We start from the raw sequence: 17,558 nt of genomic DNA, 5'->3' as shown, positions 1-17,558 counted from the left end.
GAGGCCTTTAACTCCAAGAACACCAAACCTACCATCCAGCATGGTGGTGGCAGTATCATGCTCTGTGGAACTGGAGCTTTCCACAAGTAAATGAAATAATGAAGAAGGAGGATCACCTCCATGTTCTTCAGGAAAACCTAAAACCATCAGCAGAAGGTTGATCTTGGACACAGTTGGATGTTTCAACCAGACAATGAGTCCAAACACACATCAGACGTGGTAAAGAAATGGTTCCATCAGGCTGGAATGAAGGTTCTAGACTGGTCTCCTCAAAGTCCTGACTTAGACCCATCAAGAACCTGAAGATCCAGGTCTGGAGTTCCACTAAATGTGTTGTGTTTGTCTCAGAATCAGTTAAATTGATAGTGTAATGATACTGCCACCTCCATGCCTGATGGTATCTGGGAGTTAAAAGACAAACCAGAAGATTGAAACCAGAAGAACCGAACTGAAAATATTAGCATTTCTTTTTGTTAAATTTAGTTTTATTTCCAGAGGATCTTGTCTGAGCTTCATAACTTTGTTAGTTTAGGATTTAAAACATTCGTATCTGTGTATCTTAATGGAGTTCAGATGAACTCTGAGGTTCTGACTCATGTCGGTACTGAGTTTAGTCACAGTGAAGCTTCAGTGAGAAAACCCCTGAAAATGGACGGTTTAGTCTGTTTACTGAAGCCTGACGAAGCTCTTCTTAACCATCAGCACAAGTTCAATAAAAAGTCAGGAATAAAGCTGTAAATAAAATAATAAAGCGTTTTTAATAACATGAATTAAAGGTTTTTACTTCAGCATCCAGCAGAGATTCTGTGACAGATCAAGTTCACACGGTTTGCTGCTGAAAGCTCAGGAAAGGTGAGTAAACTGAGCTGGAAGTGTTTCTGAATGCAGCTTTAAATCGGCTTTCAAGGACTTTTTGGACATATTTGAACATTTGAAGTTCTGTCAGTGTCTTTCAGTTTAAGATCAGTCTTCTGCTTAGATCCAGAAGAAACTTCAACATTTAGTTTGCTTCGTTCACCTGCTGACTGAATTTACTGGAGACTTTCCAGCTGCTGTGGTTGAAATCAGAACCAACAGGACCAGAACTAAGAGCTGAAGGTGTTCAGAGTTCAGATCTGCAGGTCTTTATGAAAACTTTGTGATTTTGTTTTTTTCTGGTCACATGTTGGCATCAAAATGAGCCAAAGAGAGAAAACATGACAGATTCTCCATTATTAAGTTGAATTATTATTATTTTAATATAACTTGATTAATTATTCATGTGAAAGTTGTTTCATACGTTCGAACAAAGGAATCCAGAGCTGCTCTCAGGTTTCCCTCCTCGGCTGGTATTTATCTGGAAATGACCCAAACGTTCATCACCTTTCCAGTCCGGTGGTTTTCCTTCATCTAATCTGACTCTAGCATCGCTCTGACTAGGAGTTTTTCTTGCTTCACCAGGCTGAATGTAAATTTTTAGCTCTGGTAAAAAGCAGAGGGAATCCCCAGAGCTGCTTTCACTTCCCTTGGGTTCAATGTTCACACTCACAGATTAAATGTCAGAAAAAGAGGAACCAGGAAACACTCAGCGGTGATCTTTAAAAACCTCAGGATGAAATGAAGACACAGAGACTCAGAGATGAGAGGGAAAGTTCTTTAGAAAAGCAGAAGAAAATCAGCAGAAAAACTGTTGACAGATTTCATAAAAAAACATGAACTGATAGAAAATCAAAGCAGAGAGGAAGCAGAGAAGCTGCTATAAAACTACCGGCCTGAAGCTTTAATATACCACATGCTGACAGAACGCTGAACCCAACACTGGTTCTGATCTGGACACGGAGAGGCAGCGACTGGTACCAGAACCACAACATCTCAGCATCTAGAACCCGTAATCTATAATCTATCATCTGCAGGATGGACTGACGCTCGTCACTTTTTATAGAAACTTTAATCCTCACTTAATCTATTGATCATCTATCGGTGGAATCGATCTTCTGTTTGGTCTCTAAAATGTCAGAAAAAATGTTTCCTCAGAAGTTTAGCTTCCTCCAAAGATTTTCAGTTTCCTGTCACAGAGGAAAAAAACAGGAAAAAAATCACATTTAAGAACCTGAAAGCAGAAAATTTAGACTTTGAAGAATAAAAAAGTGAACTGATTGATCAAAGTAGTTCATTAATTTATCAGCTAATGATTATCTTTCTGTTCATTCCAGCTCTGAATCAGTTAGAAGTCAGGTCTAATTTGTGGCCCACTCTTGGTTCTGGTTCTGGTGTTCAGGTTTGTGAGGTGAAGGTGAAGATCTACTTCTGGGTTTAAGATCAGCTGATTCTGGCTGATGGATGGTCCTCAGATTTATCCAGGTGTTGAATCCAGACTGCAGATCTACAGAAATCTAGTCTGAAAATTGATCAGAATGGGCTCTGAAGCTCTGAATGCTTCTGTTGGGTTTCCTCAGAAGCAGAACTTCATAGATTTAATGTGAACACCAGAGGAAACTTTAAGCATCAAACTTTTTCCTTCATCTTGATGATCTTTATGCATCGATTTCTGCTGTAAATGTGTTGATTTGTTAATGAAGGAAAACATAAAATCCAGGCACGGTAAGTAAACGTCCTGCTTGTCTTTGGGGATAAATGCATGTTCTAATGTCTCACCTCACTCATGTTTCACTGATTTCTAGTGTATCTGGATGAACATCTCAGACTGGATGGTTCCCCTGATCAGACCAGTGATGATCAGCGAATATATAAAAAACATCAAAATATTCATAATAATAATAATAAAAAGACATGGCGAAGCACAGATAGAAACATTAGTAAGAAGAAGAATATATTAGTCATAATAATCATAATAACATGAGAGAGTGTCAGAGCAGCCAGGTATGTGGAAATGAACATACATGACCAACAGCTGATGGGTCATTCCATGGAAAATCAATCAACCTCATCAGGAATCAATGCAAGCAGCTGATCCTGGTTTCTCCAATAGTTCAGACCAACCTCCTCCCAACATTAAAGTTCACACAGAACGACCTTTTAAAGTTCTCTCTGGTGGATTACCAGAAACAGAAACACATCTTTAATGAGTCCAAGCAGAGTTTTACCTTCATACTGTAAATATTTAATTTCTGAGCCTCATAACTTCATCAGCACAGGATGAAACACAACATCTCCACTGTAAAGCACGGCGGCGGCAGCATCATTATGTGTGTGAAAAATTACACGAAATTGTCCTAAAGTGATTAAAATTTGTCCAGAAAGTGACTCAGGATTTCCCCAAATCATTCCAAAAATGTTCTAAAGGACATGAAATTTTGTCCAAAATGATGCAAAAATTGTCCAGAATTCATTAAATCTGGATTATCTTCAGACTGAGACAAATGGATGGATGTAAAACTGATCTGGTGTCAGTTTTTATCAGAACTCAGATGTTTCTCCTCCTAAATGTCATGGTTCTATCTGCTGGACTGATGAAGTTCTGAAAAAGTCCATTAAAAAGTGAGAAATCTGGATCCTCCTCTGTGGACTTCAAGGACCTGGAATGTTCTAAGTGAGACTAAACTTAAAGACTGGAAGCAGGAAAGGAGAACGTCCCCTGGAGATAGTTCTAGAGTAGACCTACCGACAACTGGAGAAAGTTGTAGAGTAGACCTACCGACAACTGGAGAAAGTTCTAGAGTAGACCTACCGACAACTGGAGAAAGTTGTAGAGTAGACCTACCGACAGCTGGAGAAAGTTCTAGAGTAGACCTACCGACAACTGGAGAAAGTTGTAGAGTAGACCTACCGACAACTGGAGAAAGTTCTAGAGTAGACCTACCGACAACTGGAGAAAGTTGTAGAGTAGACCTACCGACAGCTGGAGAAAGTTCTAGAGTAGACCTACCGACAACTGGAGAAAGTTCTAGAGCAGACCTACCGACAACTGGAGAAAGTTCTAGAGCAGACCTACCGACAACTGGAGAAAGTTCTAGAGCAGACCTACTCTAGAACTTTCTCCAGTTGTCGGTAGGTCTACTCTAGAACTTTCTCCAGGGGATGTTCTCCTCTATGGACTTCAAGGACCTGGAACTCTGTAAATATTCACAGCATGAAGGTAGAACTCTGATCATTGACAAAGTTCCTGCAGATGGAGAACCAGATGGTTCTGGTTGGTTTTCGATGGAATGACCTGCTCTGTTTGAGAATCATCACTGTGTTGTTGTGGAGAAAACACCAGCTGGCACATTTGTACTGATAAATTAAAACACACACACACACACACACACACACACACACACACACACACACACACACACACACACACACACACACACACACAAATCTCCTCTCAGTGACTAGAAACTGTTGTAAACATCGACCAGACCATGAAAACAAACAGAACCTGAACCTCCGACGTTCCTGCAGAACCTCTAATGAGAACAAACTATCTGGAGCTAGCATGTTAGCATGCTAGCATACCTAAATTTAAGTTTTACTGTGTGATGTTGCAGTAAAACAACGCAGTGGAGAGGAGGTTCTCACTACTGACCAACAGACACAACCTAGAAACTAACGAAGTTCTAACAGTTTAGATCAAACACGACTTTATGACTTTAAGTCAGCTAGACGTCTTTAAAGGGTTCATGGACGCTTTCTGTGGTCAGAGTGGATTTAGAACCAGATTAAATACCATAAAAACATCTCAAACCTTCAAATTAGAAGATAAAGGTTGTCAGGTAAAAAGGTAATGGGCTCATTAACTAGAAATAATTATTGTTCAACCAGAAAAAAAAAACGAAATCTCAATTTGTAGGAGCTTCAAGAACCTTCAAGTCCAGATGGTTCCTTCTGAAATCCTACGAAAGAAACATCTGTGGAATTGTAGCTCCTATGATTATACCAACTTTGCTTTTCAAGAACCTACCAGAGAAGCCCCAATGGTTCCTCCTACTAAAAAAAGTTGGTATAATCATCAGTAGGAACCACCTACTTGATTTCTACTTCATCAACATTAAACTCTGCCTTCTTGTTTCTCCTTGTTAATCTTTCAGCTGAACAAACGAAGGATCTTCTGGTTTTAACCTGCAGGTTCTCTATCTGGATGGTTCCAGTTCTGTTGTACTTCATGGTCTGCAGGTTCAGGATCAGTAAGGTTCCAAAGGTTTCATCTCAGACAGAAATCTGAAGGTGCGTTCAGACGGACTTCAGCTGGACTTTAACATTTCCTCATTAAAGATGTAGAAGCAGCAGGTCCTCAGACTGGTTTAGAACTTTAGGAACTCAGTTTGTCTCCTGGAATAAAACAACTTTAACCCTCTGGAGGCCAGAACTAAAAGGTTAGGGCAGATTCTTTACAAAACACCCAACTTTAGCTTTAATCAGCCTCAAACTCTTATGTTTTCAGTCCTTTAGCAAAAATAATCTGAGGTTTAAATCCTGACGTTCCATCTAATTGTTGAATATTTAATCTTCTTCATTCATTTTTTAACTTTGTTTTCTTTGGAAGCCGCGTTTTGTCATGAGTTAATCGAATATTTACTGAATGTTTTGAGGAGTTTCTGCTCTGAAGCTGCTTCAGTCTGAACACACCTTAAGTCTTGTAGTTTTGTAGTTTTTCTCCACTTCCTGTCTTCAGGTTTCTGCTTCCTGTGTTCATCTTTGGGACAGGTGTGGGTCCATGTTGGGGTTTCGTGGCGTCTGCAGATGTTTAACGGCGTTGTGAGGTTGTACAGTTCTCAATATGGCTGTGATTCGTCCTGTCACTGACCAATCAGACGCCTCCGGACCAAACGGGCCAATCAGACACCTCCAGACCAGAGGGACCAATCAGACGGCTGCTAGCTGCAGCTGTTTGATGCTAACAACATCTTCAGTCCATCCAGATGTTCAGGTAGAAGCTCCTTCACCTGTAGCAGCTCAGCAGGTTTGATCCTCTCAGGAAAGGAATAATTATTATTAAAAATATTATTTTAGGGTTTAAAACATGAGTATTTAACTTCAGTTTTATTTTCTGTTGACGATCGGTTTGGTTGATTTAAATCAGCTGCAAAAAAAACAAACAACAAAAATCAGCGACTTGAGTTTGAGTCTCACTGACTTTCAGTTTGTCACTGCATTTTGTTCTCAGTTTTCATTCAGTTTTGATGTTTATTGTTTATTTTTCAGTCACTGTTTTCTCCTCCTGGTTATATTTTTATTTATATATTTGTATTATTCACTCTTTTATACTCATTGTTCAGCTGTTTCCTCCAGAAACTTGTTTGTTCTTCTCATTTATATGTTGCTCTGATGGGACTAAATTAAAAACTCTCTGAAGCAGAACCTTCTCTTCTACAGAAACAGTTTTAAAATAACATCGTACCATGTCAGGCTGTGGTCAGGTGAAGAAGATTTTTCCTTCTTAAACAGTGGAAACAGCTTGTTTTTCACTCATCGTTTTCCTCTCGCTTTTTATCCACATATTCTCACCCCCACTTGCTGCTTTTCCTTCACCGTTCATCTCCTGCCACATCTTGTGAAAGAGATCTTGATCTCAATGGGTTTTTTTTACCTGGTTAAATAAAGGTTAAATAAAAAAATCTCACTTATCATTTTCAGCGCATCCTTTTTTCTTTGCTGTTTTTCCCTCTCTAGTTTTCATCTCTGCTGTTTTCCACTCACTGTTTTTAGCTCGCTGTTTTTCTTTCACCGTTTCTCACTCATCATTTTCCACATGCTGTTATTTTTCACTTGCTGTTTTCCACTCACTGCTTTCTTGGATTTTCAGTGTGGTTCAGTTTAGGTGGGAAACGAATCAGGAAGGACTTTGGCTGAACTACTTCCTGTTTCCCCCACAACGTTTTTTTACTTTTTGTTTGGATCAAACCTGCTGAGCTGCTTCCAGGTTGAAGCTTCCTGTTGGTTTGTTAAAGATTGAAACCATTTATTGATCTGACAACGTCCAGTCAGCCAGGTCACATGATGTCACTTCCTCCAACATGGCTGCCAGAGGATGAACCGTCAATGAAACGCATCAGTCTGAGGTGTGTGTCTGTTGTGTAGCCGTGCACGCCTTAGTGCGGAACATGCAGGTGTGTGTTTGCTGCTCCAATGTAAACTGACTCCGTTTCCCATCATGCATCAGCAGAGCGTGAGCAGGAAGTGTCCGACTGATAGACATGCTTCACATCAGCGCCGTTAGACTCTTTTAGAAGCAAACGGTAGTAAACAGGCATCAGATTCCTAGAAAATGTGGCCACCATAGAAAGGATTCTCTCCATTAAAAGACTGGTTTGTTGTTTTTAGAAAAGAAAGACACTTGTTGAGGTTCCTGGAGGACGTGGGAGCAGGAAGGTGGACGTGGCCAGTCTTCATCATGAAATCATCCTTTAAAGGTCCTGAAGGAAGAGTCTCAGAAAACCAGACAGACATTAGAGCGGCCAGTGGGGGGGCGCCGCGGCTTCTGGAGGTGTTTCACCAGAAGATCCAGGTCCTCCTCTGCAGCTCCACGTCTGTAAACTCTCCGGTCTTCTTCTCTCCTTGGCAGTATTTGTGTTGGTCCATCGGTGGAGGTCCTACGGCTCGTCCTCTCCGGTGGAAACCGCCAACCTCATGGCCACGGACAGATGGTCGGTGAGGCCGGCCAGCTGGGTGACGAAGCTGAACTCCTCGATGTCCTGCAGAAGGAAACAAGACGTCTAGATTTATTATCTATAGCAGGAGAGTCCAACTCATCTTAGTTCAGGTTCCACATCCAGTCCAGTCTGATCTCCAGTAAAATAATACCACAATAACCTCTAAATAACCACCACTCCTGATGGTTCCTTTTTTTTTATTGCACAAATGTTCACATTTAAGGACTTATCTTTTTACTAAACATTATGAACAACCTGAAATCTATCAACAAAAATAAATTCAACTTTATCATTTCCACATTAAACCTACAAAACACAGTGTCTACAAAGGAACACAACATTTAGTCACAAAACAAGACAAAATATTACAAAAACAAGACATAAAGCAACAAAAGCAGGAAGCAAAATGGCAAAAATGAGACAAACAACACGAAACACACAAAAAGGACAAAAAAATTAAACAAAAGTTACTAAGCAACAAAAAAATGGACAAAAACGAGACAAAAAAATGACAAAAGTGAGAAACAAAACAACAAAAATAAGACGTAGAACACAAGCGAGACAAAACGAGACACAAAACGACAAAAGAACAATCTGGTATTTCACTTTATGATCCAACAACTTGTCATGGTCTAGAAATGATTTTAAATTTATAGTTTTACTAATTTACAATCTGCAGTTAATGTCTTCTCTGGAATTTTTACACTTGTTCATTTTGACAATTTCTTGTCAGTTTAGACCAACATTTATCTTATTTTACACATTTTAAGTCTTTTGGGACAAAGTTCAAGTCATGTTGGACCATCTTAATCATACTATTCACAACTTTTGAGAAGTTTAGATCAAGTTTCAAGTCTTTCTGGACACTTTTGAGTCATTTTAGACCATCTTTATCTTATTTAGGACAAATTTTATCCGCTTTGGACAAATTTCAAACAATTTCAGACCAGATTCCAGTCATCTTTAGTGAAATGTGGACCAAAGACTGTATTTTAGTAGAAACATGGATCCATCCACAGATGAACACTGACAGGAACTTCATGGAGACACTAGACCAGCCTGGATAAGAAGTTTTTTTTTTTTTTTTAACTTTTTTCATTTTCGAGGTCCAATAAACATTAATTATTGCCATTTTGGACTATTTTGAGCCATGTTGGACCGTCTTTATCTTATTTCAAACAAATTTTGAGGATTTTTTGAAATGTTTCAAGTTGTTTTGGACAAATGTAAGTAATTCTGAACAGATTTTAAGTAATTTCAGACCAGTTTCAAGTCATTAGGGACCATTCTGATCTTATTTTGGACCAACTGAGCCATTTGTCACGAGATTCAAGTCATCTTTGGTCAAATGTCGACCAAAGACTTTCACTTTTTTTGCCATTTTCAAGAACCAATAATGATTCATTTTGACTTTTTGTTTTGCCATTTTAGATAGACATTTATCTGATTTTTCAGAAAACTTCAAGTCTTTTGGGACAAATTTCAAGTCATGTTGGACCATCTATGTTTTACTTTCTAGAACTTTTGAGTATTTTAGATCAAGTTTCACGTCTTTTTGGACACTTTTGAGTCACTTTGAACCATCTTTATCTTATTTTTGACAAATATCAGGTAATTTCAGAGCAGAAAGTGTGAAATCGTCAGACTGAAGATTTTACACTTTCTCTCCCATTTTCAGTGGCCAATAATGATTCATTTTGAGTATGTTGTCATTGTAAACCAATATTTATCAGATTTTTCACAAATTTCAAGTCATGTTGGATCTTCTTCATCTTACGTTGTACAACTGTTGAGTAATTTAGATCAAGTTTTAAGTCTTTCTGGACACCTTTGAGTCATTTTAGACCATTTAAATCTTATTTGTTGGTTTATTTAGATTTTGTACCTTTAAAATGTCTTCAAGGCTTGTTTTTTTGTTTGTTTTTGTTGTTTTTTGGGGTAAAAACTGCTGAAATTCTCTAAATTCAGCTGAAATATCTGACAGAGCTTCAACAATAACTAACAGGTGTTGTTCCCCCATCCAGCCAGCAGGGGACAGCAGCAGGTAGAAGATTTACTGGATGAGAAGCAGCACAGTGCCACCTGTTGGCAAGAACCAGCATCTGATCAGAGCTGCTCGAAGCTTCACGTCCAGAAAACTCAGGAAATCCAAACTCCAGCTGCTTCTGCTTCACTTGAGGATCTACATTTTCTGCTTGTTTGAATCAATTTTGGTCATTTTGACTCAACTTTGGGTTGTTTTGTTTCACTTAAACTGCTGTTGAACCTAAAATACATCCCACAATACTGATGATCACACCAGGATACATCCCATAATACCGATGATCACAACTGGTTAGAGAGGAAACTGAGACACCTGGATGGATTTAAACTGATCTGGGGTCAGTATTTAGGGGCATTAGGGGCATTAGGGGCTATAGAATCCGGACCCACCAGCTTCCAGTCCGGCTGCAGACCCTCATCGCTATACAGCAGGTAGTCGATCCTCCTACCATTGCCCCTCAGAGGAATCTTTCTGCCCTTCTGACTGCTGGACGGAGTTTTACTGGGAGGAAACACCAGGTACTCCTTCCTGCCCTCCTCGTTCTCCATCAGCCTGGAGGGGGCAGTAGAGGGCAGGAGGGGGCAGTAGAGAGAGGAGGGGGCAGTAGAGGGCAGGAGGGGGAAGTGGAGAGGAGGAGAAGGGGGCAGTGGAGAGGAGGAGAAGGGGGTAGTGGAGAGGAGGAGAAGGGGCAGTAGAGAGGAGGAGGGGGCAGTGGAGAGGAGGAGAAGGGGCCGTAGAGAGGAGGGGGCAGTAGAGGGCAGGAGGGGGCAGTGGAGAGGAGGAAAAGGGGGCAGTAGAGAGGAGGAGGGGGCAGTAGAGAGGAGGAGGGGGCAGTAGAGAGGAGTTTCAGTCAGAAAGAAACCACAAAGATCCTCTGAAAACACCAGGACCCACAGTAAGTCTGTTTAAGAGCTAACAGAAGCTACATGCTAACATCAACGAAATGTCAACTTTAGCAAGATATTAGCATTATTTCAATGCTAGCAGCGGCTAGATGCTAACAGAAAATAAATGCTAACAGCACCTTGATGCTAACAGCAGCTAAATGCTAACAGCAACTAGATGCTAACAGCAGCTATATGCTAACTGTAGCTAGATGCTAACAGCAGAGAATGCTAACATCAGCTAGATACTAACAGCAGCTAGATGCTGACTTTAGCTAGATGCTAAAATCAGCTAGATGCTAACAGCAGCTCGATGCTAACAAAAACTAAATGTCAAATTTAGCAAGATATTAGCATTATTTCAATGCTAGCAGCAGGTAGATGCTAACAGAAAATAAATGCTAACAGCAGTTAGATGCTAACAGCAACAAAATGCTAACAGTAACTAAGTGCTAACAGCAGCTAGATGCTAACATCAACAAAATGCCAACAGTAACAAAATGCTAAATGTAGCACATGCAAGCAGCAGCTAAATTCTAACAGTAGCTAATGCTAACAGCAACTAGATGCTAATATCAACTAGATGCTAAATCCAGCTAATGCTAACAGCAGCTATATGCTAACTGTAGCTAGATGCTAACAGCAGCTAGATGCTAACAGCAGTGGTCTGTTGGACCAGAACCTCGCTAACATCGAGGAAACGCTTCCTAAACATTTCGAGACGGAATCCTGACACTTCACGGGTCAGACTGGTGGTTCTGCTTCTGGTTCTGTTCTGGTTCTGTTCTGGTTCTGGTTCTGGTTTCAGAGCAGCTGCATGTTATTCTGAGTTCAGGAGAGACTTACTTCTGCAAACTCTCAGGTGAGGTGACGTCGTCATCGTACAGACCGCTGGGCTCCAGCAGAGTTCCTGTTTACAGACATACACAGGTTCTGGTCAGGTTCTGGTTAGTTCTGGTTAGGGTCCGGTCAGGTTCTGGTTGTCGTTCACTTCCTGTTCCTGACCTTCTACTTCCTCTCAGACAGGGTTAGAAACCTGTTGTGTCTGTTGTTGTCGTGGTTATTATTGTTGTGTTATCTTATTGTTCCCCTGCTGTTGTGGTGTAGTTCTGTTGTTGTTTTGTTGTTGTTGTTGTTCTGTTGTCATTGTGTTGTTGTTGTCATTGTTTTGTTGTTGTTGTTGTTCTGTTGTTATTGTGTTATTGTGTTGTTGTTGTTGTTGTTCTGTTGTCATTGTGTTGTTATTGTGTTGTTGTTGTTTTGTTGTTGTTGTTCTGTTGTCATTGTGTTGTTATTGTGTTGTTGTTGTTGTTGTTGTTGTTCTGTTGTCATTGTGTTGTTATTGTGTTGTGTTGTTGTTGTTGTTGTTGTTCTGTTGTCATTGTGTTGTTATTGTGTTGTTGTTGTTTACCCAGAGCCCAGGGTTTATCCTCTCCAGGTCCGAGGCGGCATGGATCTCTGTACTGAGTAAAGAGTGAATGTTGTTGCTCCAGTTTGTCCTCTGAAAACACACACGACACACAAACAAAATAAATATAAAATAAAAAAAAAATAAAAATAATTATAATAAGTTGCACAGTGTAGTAGTGGTTAGCACTGTCGCCTTGCAGTAAGACGATCCCGGTTCAAATCCCGGCCTGGGCCTGGGATCTTTCTGCATGGAGTTTGCATGTTCTCCCTGTGCATGCGTGGGTTTTCTCCGGGTACTCCGGCTTCCTCCCACAGTCCAAAAACATGCTGAGGTTAATTGGTTACTCTAAATTGTCCGTAGGTGTGAATGTGAGTGTGATTGTGTGTCTGTATATGTAGCCCTGTGACAGACTGGTGACCTGTCCAGGGTGTCCCCTGCCTTCACCAGAGTCAGCTGGGATAGACTCCAGCACCCCCCATGACCCTAGTGAGGATAAAGTGGTGCATAGAGGATGGATGGATGTTTGCCGATAGCACGACCGTTTCATATAGGACAATGAAGAGATCCACTACAGAGAGAAGATCCAGCACCTTATTCAGTGGAGTTCAGATAACAACCTTGTTCTGAACACCAGCAAGACCAAGGAGGTCCAGGAGGACTACAGAGGACTACAGGAGGTCATGGTGGACTACAGGAGGTCCATGAGGACTACAAGAGGTCCAGGAGGATTACAGGAGGTCCAGGAGGACTACAGGAGGTCATGGTGGACTACAGGAGGTCATGGTGGACTACAGGAGGTCCAGGAGGACTACAGGAGGTCATGGTGGACTACAGGAGGTCCAGGAGGACTACAGGAGGTCCAGGAGGATTACAGGAGGTCCAGGAGGATTACAGGAGGTCCAGGAGGACTACAGGAGGTCATGGTGGACTACAGGAGGTCCAGGAGGACTACAGGAGGTCATGGTGGACTACAGGAGGTCCAGGAGGACTACAGGAGGTCCAGGAGGACTACAGGAGGTCCAGGAGGACTACAGGAGGTCCAGGAGGACTACAGGAGGTCATGGTGGACTACAGGAGGTCCAGGAGGACTACAAGAGGTCCAGGAGGATTACAGGAGGTCCAGGAGGACTACAGGAGGTCATGGTGGACTACAGGAGGTCCAGGAGGACTACAAGAGGTCCAGGAGGATTACAGGAGGTCCAGGAGGACTACAGGAGGTCATGGTGGACTACAGGAGGTCATGGTGGACTACAGGAGGTCCAGGAGGATTACAGGAGGTCCAGGAGGACTACAGGAGGTCCAGGAGGACTACAGGAGGTCCAGGAGGACTACAGGAGGTCCAGGAGGACAGAGCATCTCCTCTCCTCATCAAAGATGAAGCGGTGGAGCGTGTTGACAACATCAAGTTCCTGGGCGTCCACCTTACATCTGACCTGGTCCCTGAACACAGCTCACCTGGTGAAGAAGAATCAACAAAGACTCTTGTTCCTCAGGAAGCTGAAACGTTCTGGCCTCTCCCCTCAGCTCCTGGTAAACCTCTACAGAACCACAACAGAAAGCTTCCTCTGTCTTGGTGCATCACTGTGGTACGGGGCTGCACAGCTCAGGACAGAAAGAACTGATCCCGGGTGGTGAAAACAGCACAGGGGATTGTGGGAAGTCCTCTTCAGAGCTGGACTCATGGACGGGCCGGGTCCACCCACCCAGGGAACTGTTTGTTCCGCTTCCCTCGGACAAACGGTACAGAAACATAAAAACTCTGACCTCCAGACTGAAAAACAGTTTGTAGAGCGGTCCATCCATTTGCCCTGAACACGACAGACTCAGTGATAAAGAACTGAGTCTGCTCTGGACTTTACACTCATCCTGCTGCTCATGTGCACTAACTCTGTTTACATATTTAGACTTTTGAGGATTTAAAATAATGTGCCTTTTCTATGTTTTATCTGTGGCTGGAGTCACCAATCACACTTTTGCTGTGTGGAAACACAATGACAATAAAGATTATTAATCAATAGTAACGGATATTATTTCTATAAATGTGAATATTTATTGATCAGCTGATGGGTAACTCTCTCTGTTATTAATCATAGAGATCAGTTATTATTGATTATTGAATAGCTGATGGTACCTGAGGACGTTGTCAAGTTCAGGTCTCCTAGAACCACGGTCAAGGCCCACCAGGTCTCCAGAACCTTCTCTTCTTCTGGAGCGAGAAGAACTCTGACGGAACTATCAGAACCCACTGGAAGGAGAAGATCAGCTGCTGGCACGACCGACGAGTCACCTGGAGATTTAGAATTATATATAAATAATTAGTTACAACATAATTAATACAGGATGGAAGAGGCACCTGCAGAACAAGAATTATTAATAAAATATAATAGTAATAAATTATAATTTTAAAGATGTAAATAATATTTTTTTTAGAAGAAAAAAGAAGAAAAAAAAAAAAAAAAAAAAAACAAAACCCCCCCCTGGAGACAGGTAAGATATATGAATACAATTAATAATCAATATGATTCATATGAAATGTAAATATACAAGACAGACGCTCTCCTGGAAAATATAAATTAATCACAACACCATTAATATAAATTATAATTAATACAAAACATTATTAACCCTCGTGTCGTCCTGAGGGTCAAATTGACCGTTTTAAAGTTTGAAAATGTGGAGAAAAAAAAACATTTCACAGTGAAACTTCTGATGTCCACATTTTCAACATATTTGGTGGAAAAAGAAAAGTAAAAACTGTTTCTTAAGAATATTCACATAAAAATCAACCAAAATCCAGCAAATTTCACTGGATTTTGGTTGATTTCTATGTGAATGTTCTTAAGAAAATACCAGAAGTTTTACTGATAAAAATATTATATAAGTAGCTTTCAGGAAGAGAAGTACCAGAACAAGTGAACTGAAATAAACCAGAAAAAAATTTTTCCTGCTCAGTTTGACGTTGAGCAGCTGCTGGTTCTACCTGGAGGTTCGGTTCTACCTGGAGGTTCCGGTTTCTACTGCAGGTTCTGGTTCTACCTGGAGGTTCCGGTTCTACCTGCAGGTTCCGGTTCTACCTGGAGGTTCCGGTTCTACCTGCAGGTTCCGGTTCTACCTGGAGGTTCCGGTTTACCTGGAGGGTCCGGTTCTACCTGCAGGTTCCGGTTCTACCTGGAGGTTCCGGTTCTACCTGCAGGTTCCGGTTCTACCTGGAGGTTCCGATTCTACCTGCAGGTTCCGGTTCTACCTGGAGGTTCCGGTTCTACCTGGAGGTTCCGGTTCTACCTGCAGGTTCTGGTTCTACCTGCAGGTTCCGGTTCTACCTGGAGGGTCCGGTTCTACCTGCAGGTTCCGGTTCTACCCTGCAGGTTCCGGTTCTACCTGCCAGGTTCCGGTTCTACCTGGAGGGTCTGGTTCTACCTGCAGGTTCCGGTTCTACCTGTAGGTTCTGGTTCTACCTGCAGGTTCTGGTGTCGGTGAGCTGTTGGTATTAATGATAGTTCTGTTCTGGTCGGTCTGCTGATCCACTGAATCTGGTAAACGGTTCTGTTCTGGTCTTGTGAAGGAGGTGAAAACATGAAGAGAATCAAAAGCTGAATGTGGTAAAAAGCAAAGAGGTGAACCCGGCGGCAGCGTGGGCGTTCTGGCTCCACCAGAACCTCATTCTTCTTTCTTTCTGTGCTGTACTGTGGAGGCGTTCTTCTCTACTTTCACCGTGAGGAAAAGAGTTTATTTAGAGCAGAACCGTGTGAATCCTGCTCTCAGAAACTGGATGGAAAAACCAGAAACATGAGCAGAAACTCAGCCCAGAACCAGAATGTTTAACAGCTCACTGACACACAGAGACCGGAAACTACAATGAAAACCCCGATGAAAGCAATGACAGGAGAAGCCACCACCTGGTCCGGGTTAGGGGTCTGGGATGGAAGGGGAGTCTGGTATCTGAGCCTTGGGGCCCCATGGGGCTGAGGGCCACCGCCCAGTAGGCCCATCATCTGCAGGGCAGGAGATCGGGTCAGGTGTTCAGTCCACCAGGCAGCAGGCAGGAGCAGACACCTGGGCACACCGCCCCTGGTGGTGGAGACTAGCTCTGGTGGAACGTCACCTCACTGGAGGAACCTGAGCTGATGGAGGTGGAGCAGCACTGACTAGATGCAGTTGGGTTCACTTCCATGCACAGTAAGGGCTCTGGAACCAGAATCCTGGAGAGGAGCTGAACTCTCTCCAGGGTGAGAGGTTCTGGGTGGCTGTGGAGATCCTCAGGAACCCCCGACTGAGCTCCTCTTTGTTGGAGTTTCCCTGGAGAACCAGAGGGTCTCCTCTCTGAGGATAAACTGACTGTTGTCTGTTCTGATGAACAAACAGCAGTTCAGAGTATTGGGCCTTCTTGGAGTCTCTGAGTGGTTCCTGGAAGGGGTTCCACCTGCAGACTCCATAGTTCTCCTGGAGGACTTCAATGCTCACGTGGACAAAGATGGAGAAACCTGGAGGAGGTGATTAGGAGAAACAACCTGATCTGAACCTGAGTGGTGTTTAGTTACTGGACTTCTGTTCTAGTCATAGACTGTACATAACAAACACCATGATGGAGCAGAAGGTTCTCGTAAGTGTACCTGGGACCAGAACACATCAGGACAAAGGTCCATGATGGATTTCATAGTCGTATCATCAGACCTGCAGCCGTGTGTCTCAGACACTCAGGTGAAGAGAGGATAGAGCTGTCAGCTGATCTCCACCTGATGGTGAGTTGGATCTGATGGACAGACCTGGTAAACCCAAACCTGTAGTGAGGATGAACTGGGAACATCTGGAGGAGGACTCTGTCTGTGGGGTTTTTAACTCCCACCTCCACAAGAGTTTCTCCTGCATCCAGAGGAGGTTGGGGACATAGATTCTGAGTGGTCCATGTTCAAAGCCTCCATTGCAGAAGCAGCTGTGGTCTGAAGGTCACTGGTGAATGTTGTGGTGGAAACCCAAAAACCTGCTGATGATCACCAGCTGTGAGGGAAGCTGACAGGCTGAAGGAGGAGGACTTTAGGGTCTGGCTGCTCGGGGGTCTCCTGAAGCAGCTGACAGTACCGATCGTCCTAAGGGGCTGCAGCTGTAGAAGCTACAACTCTGGTGTGGGAGGAATTTGGAGAGGCTATGGAGAAGGACTTTGTTGGAATTGAGGAGGTTCTGGCGAACTGTTTGAGGCAGGGCTTTGCTCAGGCTGTGTACAGTCGGGTGGAGAACTGTTGACCCATACTGGGGACATTGTCGGTGGTGGAAAGAGGACTTTGAGGAACTCCTGAACCCAGTAAACACGTCCTCTGTGGGGGAGGCAGAGCCTGACGTATCGAGGAATCTTCATCCACATCCATGACAGAGGTCACCGAGGTAGTTAAGAAGCTCCTCGGTGGCTCCAAGTGTGGACGAGATCCTCCCTGAGATGCTGAAGGGCTCTGGACATTGTTGGACTGTCTTGGCTGACATGTTTTACAATGTGGACATCAGGTACAGTACCCGTGGAGTGGCAGACCAGGGTTGTTGTTTCTATCTTCATAAAGGAGGACCAGAGAGTGAGTTCCAACTGCCGGGGTATCACACTTCTCAGCCTCCCCAGGAAAGTTTAGTCTCGGGTGCTGGAAGGGAGGCTCTGTGACCTT

At 42.8% G+C, this 17,558-nt stretch overlaps 1 protein-coding gene across 1 annotated transcript in view; it reads right to left on the bottom strand.

Annotated features, from left to right (window-relative positions):
* Positions 1-1,619: 1,619 nt before the first annotated feature.
* The window catches only part of smpd3 (sphingomyelin phosphodiesterase 3), a 62,687-nt gene continuing 46,748 nt past the window's right edge, over positions 1,620-17,558 (bottom strand). Inside the window, exons 6-10 of the mRNA XM_051951614.1 lie at positions 14,045-14,200; positions 11,914-12,003; positions 11,349-11,412; positions 10,008-10,170; positions 1,620-7,616 (exon numbers count right to left, since the gene is read on the bottom strand). Coding sequence (XP_051807574.1) covers positions 7,515-7,616; positions 10,008-10,170; positions 11,349-11,412; positions 11,914-12,003; positions 14,045-14,200 — 575 coding nt within the window. The 3' untranslated portion in view covers positions 1,620-7,514. The remainder of the gene's footprint in view (positions 7,617-10,007; positions 10,171-11,348; positions 11,413-11,913; positions 12,004-14,044; positions 14,201-17,558) is intronic.

Source organism: Acanthochromis polyacanthus, chromosome 8, assembly GCF_021347895.1.
Source record: "Acanthochromis polyacanthus isolate Apoly-LR-REF ecotype Palm Island chromosome 8, KAUST_Apoly_ChrSc, whole genome shotgun sequence".
Taxonomy (NCBI): Eukaryota; Metazoa; Chordata; class Actinopteri; family Pomacentridae; genus Acanthochromis; species Acanthochromis polyacanthus.
This window is presented reverse-complemented; position numbering and strand designations above follow the sequence as displayed.